General features: G+C 38.8%; 1 protein-coding gene across 1 annotated transcript in view; it reads right to left on the reverse strand.

Annotated features, from left to right (window-relative positions):
* DNAH5 (dynein axonemal heavy chain 5) overlaps positions 1-16972 on the reverse strand; it is a 213525-nt gene that overhangs the window by 113276 nt on the left and 83277 nt on the right. Inside the window, exons 36-41 of the mRNA XM_036849308.1 lie at positions 10657-10835; positions 10078-10265; positions 9548-9742; positions 6560-6694; positions 5589-5696; positions 3517-3670 (exon numbers count right to left, since the gene is read on the reverse strand). Of these exons, the coding sequence (XP_036705203.1) occupies positions 3517-3670; positions 5589-5696; positions 6560-6694; positions 9548-9742; positions 10078-10265; positions 10657-10835 (959 nt within the window). The remainder of the gene's footprint in view (positions 1-3516; positions 3671-5588; positions 5697-6559; positions 6695-9547; positions 9743-10077; positions 10266-10656; positions 10836-16972) is intronic.

The following is a 16972-nucleotide window of genomic DNA, read 5'->3' on the forward strand; positions in this document are numbered from 1 at the left end:
TGGCAACATTTTTTTAAAAATCTGATCACACTTTACAAAAGGCCAGCAACCTCTTCAAATGTATCATAGGTGAAAACTGGACTTGGTCTGTTGCCCATACAAGAGAAACTATCAAAAATTATTTCATTATGGTTGTAGGTAGAATTGTATCATTTTCATTTAAAATACGATACCATAACATTTTTATAAGAGCACTCTAAGGGAAAATAAAAAGGTTGACTTTTTAAATGTTGGTTAAACGAATTCCTCTTAATTCTTCTCCTAGGCATTTCTGGACTGTCCTGTTCACTCCACCTTCATGGACTCTGCCCCAGAGTAAGCACCCTTTTCTTGCTGTCACCTTCTTAGGACCTCCTTATGGAAGTTCCCAGACGGCCCTTCCTGTCCCAGTCTATTCTCTAGGAAGTTCCCAGACGGCCCTTCCTGTCCCAGTCTATTCTCTACGCGGCCACCGAATGGTCTTCTATACACAGGGCTAATCACACCACTCCCCAGCTCTATGGCTTCCCACTACCCACAGGATAAAATCTCGGTATTTATTGTGACTTACAAAGCTTCTTATGCCACACCCTCTGCACTAATTTGAATTCCCCCTGGAAGCAAAGCCTGAGACAAAGACATGGGAACTGAGAGTCTGGATTCAGGGGAAAGAGAGAGTGAGACAGGAAAGGAGACAAAGCCAATAAAGGGCTTGTTGGTGAGCTGGTCACAGATGGAGTGTCCCTCTAAAAGACAGGAGGTGAGACATTTACCTTCCACTCTTTCCCTCATTGGTTAAGGGTATGGCTGCCTCAGGAGCATTAATTCTCACCCAACCCCTTCTTCCAGGCTTAGCCAGTTCTCTAGCTTCAAGGAAAGTCATAAGGCTGAAAACCCGGGAGACACCACTGGCATTTGGGGAAGAAACTCTCCAACAGCTACATCTGTAGCAGGGGAGGGCCAAAGGGATGCGGCCCTGGGCACCAATAGCATCTGCTCTACCTCCTCGTCTCCCCCACTCCCACCACTCCCACAAATTAGATTTCATCCATGCCAGGGAGCTTCTCTAGGCATATCATGCTCTCCCCAGCCCCTCCTACCTGCTCAGCCTCTTCATTCTGCTAAGAATGCCTTTTAGCCAGCTGCTACTCAACCCGTAAACCTCAGATGAAGTAGCACCTGCTCTGTAAGCCTTTCTAGAATTCCTTAGAAAGGTTTCTGATCTTCCTTGCCTCTGCTCACATCATAATTGTCCAAATCTTCCTCATGTCCAATCTTCCATGCTGAGTTACAATTATCTGTGTCACTACACTACACTGTAAACTCCTTAAAGACATGGTCATTTTTTTTTTCATGCCTGCTTTCCCATTTCTAGTACAGAACCTCAAAGTACAGAACATCAAAGATATTTGATGAACAAATACATGATGAATAAGGGAACAAATAACATACATGGGTCCTGCAGAAGTTCAACCCAATTACTTTCTCAATCTTTTGGATATTCAAAGTTTTCAGTAAAAAACAATGTCATTTAATATAACAAATGTTTACCCTACATACTAAAACCAAGAACAGGTTAATAAACAGTAAATAGTCTAATAATTTATTCACCTTTGCAAAGAACTTCTCCAAAACCAGTGATGCCATATTGATTACATCATTTAGACATATTATACACAATGTATCTCTATTGTTTAATATTTAGTACTCATTTTGTTCAAGTCATTGTACCCAGTGCATTTGTAGTTTATTGTTAACAGAAGGCAGCTTCATAACAACAACAGAAGTATCTTTAAGCATAATTTGAGAAGGAGAATACATCATTTTAATGCTATGTAAAAATCCCAAAGCAGAACCTTAATAGTACACATGAAAACCATGTGGTAAGTTTTGCAGGTTTGACCTCTCAGTTTTGGTGGAGGTAGGTGCTAGCTGAGAGCATAAGCCTGTCTCAGTGTGAAGACCCCCCTGCTAGAGTCCTGAGGTACAGAATTCACTTCGTCCCATAGCTGAGGAAATTGAGACTAAATCTAATGTATGTAGGACCCTAGAATAAATACAGACCATAGTCACCAACCAATATCGATGCATTGGGGTTCCATGAGCTGACTGGAAACCCAGCCAGGCAGCTTTTCCTTGTGGGACAATGTATGATGCATTCTAACAGCCAAAGTTCTGTGAAATTTTGGAACTGCCATGACTAAGGGCTGCAAATACTTTTAAGAAGGAAGTCGTCAACGTCTAATCAGAACCAGAGAATACAAGAATAATCATGAAAACGGCAATGCCCATTATCCTTAGATAACTTTAGGTTAGGGACTTAGATGTAAAACTTAGGGACATCTGGAAATTAAATACTTTTATTTCACTTCACAAGAAAAATATCTGATTCTGGGTGGGAAATTAGTTTATAATTAGGGTGATTTTTCAATACATAGAATTTAAGAGTTGGGATTAGAATTATATTTATTGAGAGGTAGCATCTTGTGTTAAGTCATAAGTGGCAAATGGTATGGTTTACGGGGAAAATTCTGAGTTTTTCATTAATGGGCCCTGACGTTAATTTTGAGTCTCATCATTTACCATCTTTTTGACACTGAATATTTCTGAAGTTAAATTTTGACTTTTTTGTACAAAATGGGAATAATAATAGCCACATCTCAAGATCATTTTTAAAACTAAATGGCATAACATATGTAAAACATATAGCACAGTCCATAAAATCACTTTAAAAAAATGTTTTCCCTGAAGCATTATTCAGAAAAGCCAAGATATGGAATCAACCTATGTGTCTACCAATGGATGAATGAATAAAGAAGATGTGGTATATGTACACAATGGAATGTTATTCATCCATGAAAAATAAGGACATCCTGCCATTTGTGAAAACATGGAGGGAACTTGAGAGCATTATGCTAAGTGAAATAAGTCAGACAGAGAAAGACAAATACTGTATGATATCACTTATATGTGGAATCTAAAAATGTCAAACTCAGAAAAACAGATTGTAGAATGGTGGTCACCAGGGATTGGAGGTGACGGAAATGGGGAGATATTAGAAAAGGGTACAAACTTCCAGTTATAAGATTAACAAATTTGGGGATCTAATGTACAGCATGGTGATTATAGCTAATAATACTGTATCATATAATTGAATATTTCTAGGAAAGTAGATCTTAAATGCTCTCATCACAAAAAAGAAATGGCTATTATGTGACACGATGGTGGTGGTAGCTAATGCTATGGTGATAATAATTTTGCAACATATAAATGTATCAAATCAACACACTGTACACCTTAAATTTGCACATGTTATGTGTCCGAATTATATTTGTATACAATAAAGCTGGAAAAAAACGTTTTTCTCCTCTGGTCCATTAATGTACTGTGTTATCTCTAAAATCTACCCAGTAGTCAAAAAAGTAACATCCCCTCCTATAAGAATATGCTAACATACATCTACATTTGTGTCCCTCTTGGGGCATTCACATGTGTCACAACAGTTTAAATGTGTCTCCAGATTGACTGCCCCCTTACCTGCCATGGCGTTCATCAAGGCGTGGATGCAGGTGGTTTTCCCTGCTCCACTAGGCCCCAGGGTCATCATTCCATGCCGTACTCTCTGTGTTTCAAACAACTGGATGACTTTCAGTTTCCAAGGAGGATGGTTGATTAAACCAGCTTCTTCAACCTGAAAACATAACAAACCGCCCACATTGGGCCACATGAACAGATATCTGGCCTTATCATTGTGCTCAAAATAAGTATAGACATGGAGCGAGGTTAGAGAAATGGGGAATTACTGTTAATGCATATGAAGTTTCAGTTGGGAAAGATGAAAAAAGTTCTGAAGACAGTGGTGAGGTTTGCACAATACTATGAATGTACTTAATGCCACTGAACTGTACACTTAAAAAATAGTTAAAATGGTGCATTTTATGTCATGTGTTTTACCACAATGAAATATATATACTTTTGGCTGCACCGCAGGGCTTGTGGGATCTTAGTGCCCCAACCAGGGATGGGACCCGGGTCCACGGCAGTGAAAGCCCGAGTCTTAACCACTGGACTGCCAGGGAATTCCCAATAAAAAATATATTGCATAAAAAATATATATACATAGGCAAAAGCAGGCTGAACATAATCAAAATGATATCCCAGGCAAACAAGAAACACCTACAGTTGACTTTGGGAACTAAATACACTTATATTAACATTTTATTGAATGTATGTATTAGGAGCAACTTAAGAATAAAGGCTCAAATATCAAAATGTATTTTAAATGTTTAATTTAAAAGATGATATTTAATTTAAAAGATAATTTCAAGCATACCAAGTTGACTGATATTCCATATCAATGACAAGCCATCTTTATAAATCTTCTGGATAGTTTTTATCTATCAAACACATGTATGGAAGCTACGCCGCCAAACGCTATTCTGAGTTTAATCTTCTATGAGATTAGTACTATTGGTGTCTTCATTTTATAGGTAAGGAAACTGGGGCACAAAGAGACTAAGCAATTTATCCAAGATTATTAGTTGTTAAGTTATAGAGCAGGGATTGGAACCCAAGAAATTCAGCCCTATGGTCCATGCTCTTAACCATCATGCTATGCTTAAATTCACTATAAATGATGCTCTTATTTTTACTTAAATAATTTTGGCTAATAATCATGTATCATTTTATGCTATGTATTTTCTCTTCAGATTTTTCTTATGCTATAAATTACTCATGTAAGTCACTTTATAAATTAGTTTATACTTAGCTTTTTAGGCAATGCTACAATTAATTTGGCCATATGATGAAGAAGCCATTTGCAAAATGAATTACCACTTTTACCTGATTAGGAAATTAAGATCTTTATACACTGATATTTAAAGGGGAAATGGCCCTAAAATACTACCATATTGATTTTTATTACAAATATCTTCAAAGAATTGAAATACATTTTATAAATAGGAGCTAATCACCATTTCTATAAAATTTTTTTTTTTCATAGGAAAGGAAGTTGAGGCACAAGGTTTTCATGATTCATTTCCATTCCTAGGAAGACTATAAAAAGTTAAAGCTGCACCAGGTATCATGGGAAATCCAGACACCTAACGATACACTTAACATGATGGATCCCCCCAGAGCCCAAGGAAGAAATCACAAGTGATCTTGGGCCTGGGGAAAAAGAATGACAGCTAAGGAGCCACATGAGATCACTGCAAATGACACTCAGTAGCTACAGTCCTGAGACCAAAGCAATGTAGTAAACACCAGGACCACAGAGAGAAACAAAACAAGCATGGGCAATGCAGCCGGCCAAGCTCCACCGGCCCCTGCTGACCCATCACATTTCATTGGGGATCTGGTGTGGAATGGTCTCCATCAATAATGGGGCCACTAGCACATGGCTAACTGGACCTGTAGCTGAGTGATGGTAGGAGACCCCTGGGAGGAAAAGCTCTATCAATGGTGAGCAATGGCTTCTCTTAAAACTGTAGTCACAGCCTCAGTGTTGTTCTCGGAACCTGTAGATTTAGTCCACAACAGTTCCACTTGATTCCCATGAAGTTCAGATGAAAGGGACACTGTACTTGATGTCCTGTGAAATATATTACCTGTCTACTAATTGCCATTTCCAGTTCAGGGTAACCGGCCTTGTCCAGAAGAATATTTGGGAAGAGATCTTCAATCAAACTCAAAAATAAGGGTTCATCCTCATCAATCTCAGAAAGAAAATAAAGGGAAATCAGACCAACACTTTTGGCATAAACATGGCAATATCAGATAAACTGAAAATGTCCAATACAGCCCAGATTACTTTGTCACAAACAGTAATAAATAAAATATCACCTCCACTGAAGTTGAGAAATATTTTCATCATGTTTACTAAATTAAAAATTAGTTTTTTTAAAAGGGGGGTGGGGGGAGAAGAGGAAAAAAAAAAAAAAGGAAGGAAATAGAAGGAAAGAAACTATTGCCTACATGACAACCTTTCCATAAAACAACCAGATTGGGGAGTTTACTAAATAACCTACAATTTCTCATTTAAATTAAAAAGAATTTTTTAAAATGAGAATAGTGGCAAATTCATGAATTGGAATTTGGTTCATACTCTTATTTTGAAATAAAAATATATCATTCTGTCATCCTGTACATGGATCCACTGATACTGGACAACTGATTGTTCAGTCTCTACTGTGAAATCACAGAATGTGAAATTATTACACACTTGTAAAATTCACATACAATTTCCTTCCAAGGTCTACTTTAACGAAGGTGAAAGGGATCTTAGCTCTACAGCACAAAAATTTCAAGGTATTTGGAAATGTAAGATGTGGATTTTTAAAAATCCATTTTAATTCTATTGGAATAGATATGTTAGACTAGAAATGAGTCACCACAAAAATTGCTCCTGAAAAAATGTAATTTGAAGTTATGCTCTATGTAATTTAAATTTATGTTATGCTCTATGTATTTATCTGATAATTAAGCATTTTAAATGAGCACTTTAAATAAATATTTCTAATCTCATTTGTGCTTAAACTGAAATTTAAGTGGGTGGAACATTTCCATCTGTGAATCTTACCAGTTTGGAAAGATTCATATCTCGTAGTACACGCATGACAATCGTGGACTCCGTATCCGTGGGGTTGGCTCTTTTGGCTGCTCCCAGAGTTCGCAGAACAGACAGAATATTACGCAGACCAAAGTCATAATGTACCTGAAGAATATGAGGTACACTGGGCTTATTTTCAATATTAACTTACCCATAGAAACTCTACAAATTTGACAAAGACATAATGAATAAATGCTGATTTTCCTTTAGAAAATTTGTGCAGTTAGTGGGGCAATAAATTTTTTTATCAACAGATTATTTTTTTTAACAAATGGAGAATACCCAAAAGAATCCTCTCCTGTACCATCATTAATTTAAGCCCTTAGATCAGAATTAATAGATCTTGACAGAGAGAAAGGAATAAATTTCCTCCTGGAGATATATGACCCCTTGAGCCCTTCTTAACCAATCATCCATAAGAAAATTTCCTCATATCTTGAAAGCTAAAATTCTGAACCAGAATTAAACTGAGACCTCACTCATGAACATCATATACGTTTAAAAGACAGGGGTATTGAGGAGAAAGAAAAGTAGCTACATTCCAGGATTACCTAGAGGGGGAAACAATAAGGACAAATCAGAAAGTCAAGCCCCCAGCTTTGTTGTCCCCTTGATAGGTATTTATAAAAAGCTCAATCATGCCAAATTTCAGCACATATAAAGTGAATAATTAAAAACCAATTATCCAACCACTATAGGAAAGAGTATCCCTGGCAGTTGGTCAAACAATTTAAAATAAAACTACCATATCATACAGCAATCCCACTTCGGGGAATATATTCAAAAGAATTGAAAGCAGAGTCTCAAAAAGATATTTAAACACTCATGTTCATAGCAACACTATTCACAATAGCCAGGAGGTGGAAGCAACCCAAATGCCCATCGACTGATGAACGGATAAACAAAACATGGCATACATGTAAAAATAAGAATGTTTTTCAACCAGGAAAAGGAAGCAAATATAATACTATCACATGCTACACCGTGGATGAAACTTGAGAACATTATACTAAGTTAAATAAGCCAGTCACAAAAAGACAAATACTGTATGGTTCCACTTATACGAGCTATCTAAAGTAGCCAAATACATAGAAACAGAAAGTAGAATTGTGGTTACCAGGGAATGGGGGGAAGGGAAGAGTGGAGTTGTTTAATGGGTATAGAGTTTCAGTTTTGCAAGACAAAAAAGTTATGGAGATCTGTTTCACAACAATGTGAATTTACTTAACACTACTGAACTATACGCTTAAAAATGGTTAAGATGATAAATTTAATATTTTTTAATCATAATTCTAAAAACCTATAGGGAAAAAAAACATTACCTGCTAATTGGGAGCAGTATGCAGCACTTAATACCAATCGTTTGGAGGATAGAGCACATAAAAATATTCAGACCGAGTTCCTGCCTTCAAGGAGTTTAAATTCTAATTGTGGCAATAAAATAAAAATATGAGCAAGCTTGCATAAAAGTACAATAACAATGACTTGAAAGTACTGGTGAGTGGAATTAATTAAGGAAAACTTATCAGCATTAGAATCAGTTAAATCTGTGGGCATGAAGTGAGAGTCACAGAATGCTCACCAAGGGATCAGCATGGGGCCAATTGTTTTGTACACATGGACTCATTTCATTTCCCTTGTGACCTTGTGACCTTGTGAACAAGGGCAATAAGAGTGAAGGAGGAGAAAGGAAACTAGAGAAGAAGAGGGCAGGAGTCAGTGATGTGGGAGCTTCTCTACCTGCAAGAAACAGCAGGGAAAAGGGAACAATCAGTGAGCAAAGGCTGCAATAATCAGAAGAAACCAAGAATGTTTTGAGTGAGAATGGAATATAGTTGAACCTGTGGGTATGACCTAGATTCAGAGCAGTTTGGATTGAGAGGTTCCTCAAAACCATGAGGACACATGACATATATTATGATGAATGAACAGGTGAGATAAAAAGCAAACATCAATATTCATAATTCTTTGGCTCTTAAGTCAGTTCAGATAGTGTTAACTTCATTTCTATGCCTTAAATGTTAATTTCTTCAAATGTACTTAGTAAAACTTTGCATGTAAAATTGTTTTTGCCATGATACAACTTTCTACTTTGTATATATGAGGTACCTTGTCAACAACCCCAGTCCACAATTTTTTTTAATTTTTATTTTATATTAGAGTATAGCTGATTTACAATATTGTGTTAGTTTCAGGTATACAGCAAAGTGATTCAGTTATACATATACATATGTGTATTCTTTTTAAGATTCTTTTCCAGTGTAGGTTATTACAGAATATTGAGTACAGTTCTCTGTGCTATACAGTAGGTCTTTGTTGTATACCTATTTTATATATAGTAGTGTGTATATGTTAATCCCAAACTCCTAATTTACCCCTCCCCCTGCCTTCCCCTTTGGTAACCATAGGATTGTTTTCTATATCTGTGAGTCTATTTCTGTTTTGTAAATAAGTTCCTTTGTATCATTTTTTTAGATTCCACATGTAATTGATACCATATGATATTTGTCTTTCTCTGCCTGACTTCACTTAGTATGATCATCTCTAGGTCCATCCATGTTGCTGCAAATGGCATTATTTCATTCTTTTTTTATGGCTGAGTAATATTCCATTGTATATATGTACCACATCTTCTTTATCCATTCATCTTTTGATGGACATTTAGGTTGCTTCCATGTCTTGGCTATTGTAAGCAGTGCTGCAATGAACATTGGGGTGCACGTATCGTTTCGAATTACAGTTTTGTCTGGATATATGCCCAGGAGAGGGATTGCTGGGTCATATGGTAGTTCTATTCTTAGTTTTCTGAGGAACCTCCATACTGTTTTCCACAGTGGCTGCACCAACTTACATTCCCACCAACAGTGTAGAAGGATTCCCTTTTCTCCACACCCTCTCCAGCACTGAATAAAAAATTTAAATATGCCTAAGTACATAGGGACCTTCAAAATGTCACACCTGCTTAGAAAGCTGCTCCTCACACAGCTTGTAGAGCGTGAAAAACTTCCTGGCCAAAACAATGTTGTCAATGAAGCCGCAACTAGCCAACTTCACCCTGATGATAATCTGTCGGTCAGGCACCATCATGGCCACGGAGCGGAAGTTAATCTTCAAGTTTTCAGGGAGTTCCTGCCGCCCAGCATAGCCAGGATTCTATACAGAAAATAAAACCTAAGGATGAATGACACAGTCATGGGGTAACAAGCGCAACACATCAGCATGATATTAAAAGATTCATTATGCACACACAACAAATCTGGAATGACAACCAGAAAATTCATTTACATATCTCACTCTCCTTTTCACTGGAGAGACTAAGTCATGAGTTATTAATATGAGCTCTGTTTAACACCAAAGGTTTTCAAATAGGAGTGAAAATTACAATCCCAATTTCCATTCATGGAAAATAAGTGACATATGACCAGGGACATGCGTGAAAACTGTGATAAGAAGGCTGAAGTTCAGTAGCTCTTCTTGTGGTTCCTTACCATAGTTAGAAAAAGCCCAAATTCAGGGTTCATAGTCACATTATCTCCATCAGTAAAAATAAAAGACTTTTTACGCTCCTTTTTACATGTCAGAATAATGGAAATCTGCTGGGCTGCAACGGAGAGAACTGGTAGTTCGATACGATTAAATTCATCAAAACAACCCCAGGATCCAGACTGAGCCAGTCCTTAGGATGGAAATTAAATAGAATATCCAATTAGTACATAATTTTGGAAAGTCAAAGAAAAAGAGCATTATGCAACTGCCAGGTCAAGTCACAGATAAATTTGCTCAAACATAAAGTTGAACAAATAGATCATACATTAAATGCCTCCAAAATAACTCAAAATGTGACCCTTTATCTGTAAACACCCAACCTGCAGGGATAAAGGAACATTACAAAAGCAAATGATATTGACATTTGACCCACACAACACTGGTAAGATTCAGGTTTCCCAAAAAGTTTTACAAAGTTGGAAAATGACACTAAGATGTAGCCAATTGTTGAAAAATAAATCTTAACAAGATACTCCACCTTAGCTTAAATTTCTCATCAAATAAAAAAATATAACCCTCACCTTTAAAAATCCGTCCAAGTCCTCGGAAATCCATCTGGTCCGAACAATTGAAAACCACAACGTATTTCCCAAGACATCGTCCCATATCTTTGGTCGTTTCTGTTTTGCCTGTTCCTGCTGGTCCAGCGGGGGCTCCCCCCATGCTCATTCCCAGAGCTTGAGCCAACGTGATATAACACCTGGAGGGGTAGAGAAATCGCTAGAACCACACCACTGGCATCTGGAAGATACTTCTGAGACATCACAGTAACATGATACAGGCACAAAATTGTAAAAAGGAAGATCCTGACCATTACCCCTACATAACCTTTCCAAAACTGCATCCTAAAATACACTTATCCTTATGGATATTAACATGTGTTGAGGAAAAAGGAGGGAGGGAGTGGTCTATGGTCAAATACGTTTGAAAACTCTTAAAAAGGTTCAACAGGATTTTTTATGATAATGTATATTCACAATCTCCAATTATGAAAAAGAGTACATAGCATTTCCAAAACTTTTCACAGAAATCTACCAACATCTAAAGAAGAGTATTCTAGGAAACAGACTGGGGGCCATTATGTAGATTAATCCCCTTTTGTATCTAAGAGTCGATGATTTGATGAACTTGGAAACCAATGATCACGTGAGATTCAAATCACACATTGCTAAATAATCACACCTTAAATCTATTTCTGGGAGCATCTACTAAACCTGCAAATACCTTCTACTGTATCTTACACTATGATATTAACAAATAAAAGATTCTGGGGAGAGAATATAAGAATGCCTGTGAAGGAAAACAGCCGATAACTTGCTGATGAATTGATCAATTTCCCAGCATCACCCAGTGCCGTAGAAGGAGGTAATCTATAATGTAATGCAGTTTAGGGTTTTCTTACGGATAAACTCTAAAGCATTCATCTGGACTTGAAAAAATTTTTCGAAGAAAATGAAGTGATTATCCAGCATGAAGTGTGGGAATGAGATGTGAGCACACCCATCCGGAGGCGCCTAGGTTCTCAATTTTATTGGGTTTGGGTTCCCAAAAAGGCAGGTAAATGACTCAGCCCCGAATGCAAAGAATGAGCCTGGATTCAAAGAAGGAAATGTGGGTATAAAACCAGAAGGATGCCTGATCTCACTTTGATTCTGCCTTTTAACCCAAGGTCTGATCTTTCCTCTTGAACTCCTGTTATCCCTTGCACAGCAGTCTCTGTAATTACAGCTAACATGTCATAATAGCTCCACCTACACTATGGCACTTAAACCCCACTGAACCCTGCAGGGAAGCCACTTATTTTCACCGTTTTACAGATGCGGAGAGAGGCTCGCAGAGATGGAATAATTTTTCTCAAGGTCATGGTGGAGGGAGCAGAGATTCGAGCCAGTCTGTGTGGCCACAAGCTCTCACGCTGCCCAGCTCTAGGACACGTCCACACTCTCCCGGTAAGGAGTAAACCTCCAGGAACTCTGGCCACCCAGTTGCTCTGTCTTGCAAATCCTCCTTATCATAGGGTCATTTGGGTTTATATTTAAACTGAAGAAGTAGCAAGTTGTTAAGTTGCCAGAAAGAAATCATGCTATTTACATGAAAAAAGGGCAGCCATGCCTGGTGATTTATCCCTCACTTTCTCCAATAGGTGGGACTTCAGTCCAACTGATACCAAGCAGGACCCTGTGGGGCTCCTGGGCACAAAAGCCATTCTGTGTCCCCCTGTTTCTTGATTACAGGAAATAGGCTTCATTCAGCCTCCAAGACCTTCCCTGAGTTCCAAGGAGCAGGTTCAAACAGTTGCTAATTAGGGAAGGGAGGGGATGTAAGACAAGGGAGGAGCGGTCAAAAGAAACAATAGCGCAGCCTTGGGGCAGGGTCCTGGTTCCCCACCACGGGATATTCAGAACAATATCTTTGAGCTGTTTTGCAGATACTGAAACCCCGGCCAGGTGGGAGAAGTTAACTGCATGCTGCCCACAAGCACGTAGACCCCGTTGAAACCAGAAGGTGGATGATGCCGACTCCCACTTACCTCCCCACCAACCAATCAGAAGATTGTCCACAGGCTGATCACGCCCTCTCTGAACCATTACTATAAAACTCCTCACTACCCCCTCCAGGTCGGGACACACAGTTTTTTTTGTTGTTGTTGTTGTTTTTATAACTTTATTTATTTATTTTTGGCTGTGTTGGGTCTTCGTTTCTGTGCGAGGGCTTTCTCTAGTTGTGGCGAGCAGGGGCCACTCTTCATCGCGGTGCGCGGGCCTCTCACTGTTGCGGCCTCTCTTGTTGCGGAGCACAGGCTCCAGACGCGCAGGCTCAGTAGTTGTGGCTCACGGGCTTAGTTGCTCCGCGGCATGTGGGATCTTCCCAGACCAGGGCTCAAACCCGTGTCCCCTGCATTGGCAGGCAGATTCTTAACCACTGCGCCACCAGGGAAGCCCAGGACACACAGTTTTGAGGGCACTAGCCCGTTGTGGCCCCCTTGACCTGGCAAAGCAATAAAGCTATGCTTTTGTACTTCATCCCAAACTCTGTCTCTGAGAATTAATTTGGTGTTGGGGTACAGAGGCCACTATGCTGGCACCCAAACCCTCTAGGACTTGCCTTTCAGAGACAAGCATGGATCTGCCAGAGCTTCTTCATGTACTTGTTGACATGATTCTCTCCAGAGCATTCTACATGTATGTGTACCTACCCCCCTGCCTTCTCTGCTTTCCTTTCCAGTCTCTGCTGCTTTCAAAAATCTCATCCTTCATGAACGGGTTTGGACTTTATGTGATTTAGTGGCCTTTTAGCAGCTCTACTGTACTTTCCTGCCTCCCCACTAGATGGCCATAAGCTCTCTGCTGTCAGGAAGTACTTTTATTACCCCCAGCTATTTGCCTAACCCTTGTCACCTAGTATTCTGTGAACATTTGTTGACTAAATGGTTTGTGCTGGTCCAGCCATACACTTTTACCTGCTTCCTCCTGTGCCGATAGCTACTAGAGTTAGAGATGCAGAATGTGACCCTGGCACCAATGAACAATGACCAACCCCGTGACCCAGGGCTCATTAGCACGCAAGTATAGTATTAAGTATTCATAGCGATCTAGATGCATTTCACCACTCTTAAACCAGAAGTGCTTTCAGTGTCTATTCCTAAACAGTATTGATTCTAAAATGCTGGAAAACTTGTCAAGACAACAGGGTATATGCATCAGAAAGTTAATTATCTTTGTTGAGAACTTGGATTAGTTATAGATTCTTTGATTATAGGACAGCCTTAAGGAGAAATGACAGGAAAGGTTGGTAAAGAATGTGTTAGCAATGATTAACTCAATATTGAAAAAACAAACAACCCAATCAAAAAATGGACAGAAGATCAAAATAGACATTTTTCCAAAGAAGTCATACAGATGGCCAACAGGCACATGAAAAGATGCTCAATATCGCTAATTATTAGAGAAATGCAAATCAAAACTACAGTGAGGTATCACCTCACATCAGTCAGAATGGCCACCATTAAAATGTCTACAAATAACAAATGCTGGAGAGGGTGTGGAGAAAAGGGAACCCTCCTGCACTGTTAGTGGGAATGTAAATTGGTGCAGCCACTATGGAAAATAGTATGGAGGTTCCTTAAAAAACTAAAAACAGAGTCACCATATGGTCCAGCAATCCCACTCCTGGGCATACATCCAGAAAAGACGAAAACTCTAATTCAAAAAGATATGTGCACCGCAATGTTCATAGCTGCAATATTTACAATAGCCAAGACACGGAAACAACCCAAGTGCCCATCAACAGACGACTGGCTTAAGAAGATGTGGTGTGTGTATATATACACACACGCACACACAATGGAATATTACTCACTCACAAAAAAAAAGAAAAGAAATAGTGCCACATGCAGCAATGTGGATGAACCTAGAGAATACTGGTGAAGTAAGTCAGAGAAAGACAAATGCTATATGATATCGCATATGTGGAATCTAAAAAAAAAATACAAATGAATATATATACAAAACAGAAACAGACTCACAAACGTAAAAAAAAACTTACAGTTACCAAGTGGGAGAGAGAGGGAGGGACAAATTAGGAATATGGGATTAGCAGATACACACTACTATACATAAAATAGATAAGTAACAAGGATTTACTGTATAGCATGGGGAATTATATTCAATATCTTATAATAACCTATAATGGAACATAATCTGAAAAAAAAATAACAAGCAATTTGCTGTACACTTGAAACTAACACAATATTGTAAATCAACTATACTTCAATTTAAAAAATTCTAGGGCTTCCCTGGTGGCGCAGTGGTTAAGAATCCGCCTGTCAATGCAGGGGACACGGGTTCGAGCCCTGGTCTGGGAAGATCCCACATGCCGCAGAGCAACTAAGCCCATGCGCCACAACTACTAAGCCTGTGCTCTAGAGCCCGTGAGCCACAACTCCTGAGCCTGTGTGCCACAACTACTGAAGCCCATGTGCCTAGAGCCTGTGCTCCACAAGAGAAGCCACCACAATGAGAAGCCGGCGCACCACAACGAACAGTAGCCCCCGCTCGCTGCAACTAGAGAAAGCCCACGTGCAGCAACGAAGACCCAACACAGCCAAAGATAAATAAATAGATAAAATTTTTTAAATAAAAAATAAAAAATTCTAAACATAAAAAAAAAAAGAAAGAATGAAAAACAATAGTCATAGCAACATTATGAATGATGACTAACACTTACTCAGCGGCAGGCCCAGTGCTGGGTCCCTACCTCCATTACCTCTAGTCCACACAATGATTCCAGAAGAAGGGACTCAGAAAGGTTAGCCGTCTTGGCCAAGACCACACAGCCCAGTGGCCAAGACCCAGGTATAACTCACGGAAGTTGTGAGAATATGTCAGAGAAAGAACACACGGCGTGAGGCCTGTCTACGTTTTTTTTTTTTTTTTTTTGGCCACACTGCGTGGCTTGTGGGATGTTAGTTCCCCAACTGGGGATCAAACCCAGGTCCTCTACGGTGAGAGCGCACAGTCCTAACCACTGGACCACCAGGGAATTCCCGTTTACATTTCTTATCAAGAAGATAAGATGTCTCCATCAGTCTTCAATTTCTGCTGCCCTCGGTCTTAAGTGATAGCAGTACAGCAAGTCCCCTACATACGAACCTTAAAGTTGCAAACTTTCAAAGATGCGAACGTGCGTGCCATCAACATCATGCGTGAGTGGAATTGCAGCTCGCCCTCCATCTCCTATCGCTGATTAACCTTCAGCTCTACCATCTCCCACCTCCTCTCCCTCCTCCAGTCAGTAACTCTATTTGCCTGTTCACTCGATGCCAGCCCCTGGATGCCAGCTGTTGTCCTGTACTTTTCAAGGTACTGTACTGTAAGATTAAACATGGTTTCTTTATTTTTTGTGTTTGTTTGTTTTTTATTTATTATTTGTGTGAAAAGTATTATAAATCTATTACAGTACAGTACTATATAGCCGATTGTGTTAGCTGGGTACCTAGGTTAACTTTGCTGGACTTACAAACAAATTGGACTTACGAACATGCTCTCAGAATGGAACTCATTTGTATGTAGGGGACTTACTGTGGTAAGAAAGATTCCAGACTTCTCGACTTGTGCTCAGAAGTAGAAGGAAGGCCTGGTCATGAAAAATACCATGAGCTTTTAGAAAAAGGCACTATATGTTTTTAGCATATTTACTGACTATTTTATCATCTGAAATATCTGCAACTCCATCCAAATGACGTCACGTTTCCCAGAGACTATCGCTATCAACATTGTTGAATTTTCATAGGGCAGTCAGTGAAAAGCTGACAAGATGTCAAGGCCTCTGGCCTTTGTTTTATTCAAGTATTAATCTTAGTGAGGAATTATTTTGTAAAAAGGCAGCCAATCTTGCAATGCAATCCCAATGACCAGCAAAAAATGGTGACTCACTCCTCCCATAATCAACTTAGAGAAGAACAAACAAGTGAACATTTAGAGTGAAACAGGGGGAAACAAACTTTAGAATCACCTCCACTTACAAATTTTGCTTTTAAATTTCTCAAGTTTTTTGATACAGATATATATATAAGATAATGAACACAGTGAAAGAATCAAGTTGCAAAAAAGTTTGTATAAACTGATACCTATATGTGAAAGTTAAAAAAAATCTTGACATATAAGCATTTGAAATTTCTTAGAGAGAAAATAAACTACTAATCATTTTGAAAAATAGAAAAATTTTCCTCTCATACTTTCAACTTTATATCTTTAGGTACTATTTAATTTTTTCACCACAAAGATGTGACTTTGAAAATAAACATTTCTTCATTCATTTGGGAAATTTTATTTAGTA

This window comes from Balaenoptera musculus, chromosome 3 (genome assembly GCF_009873245.2).
Source record: "Balaenoptera musculus isolate JJ_BM4_2016_0621 chromosome 3, mBalMus1.pri.v3, whole genome shotgun sequence".
Lineage (NCBI taxonomy): Eukaryota > Metazoa > Chordata > Mammalia > Artiodactyla > Balaenopteridae > Balaenoptera > Balaenoptera musculus.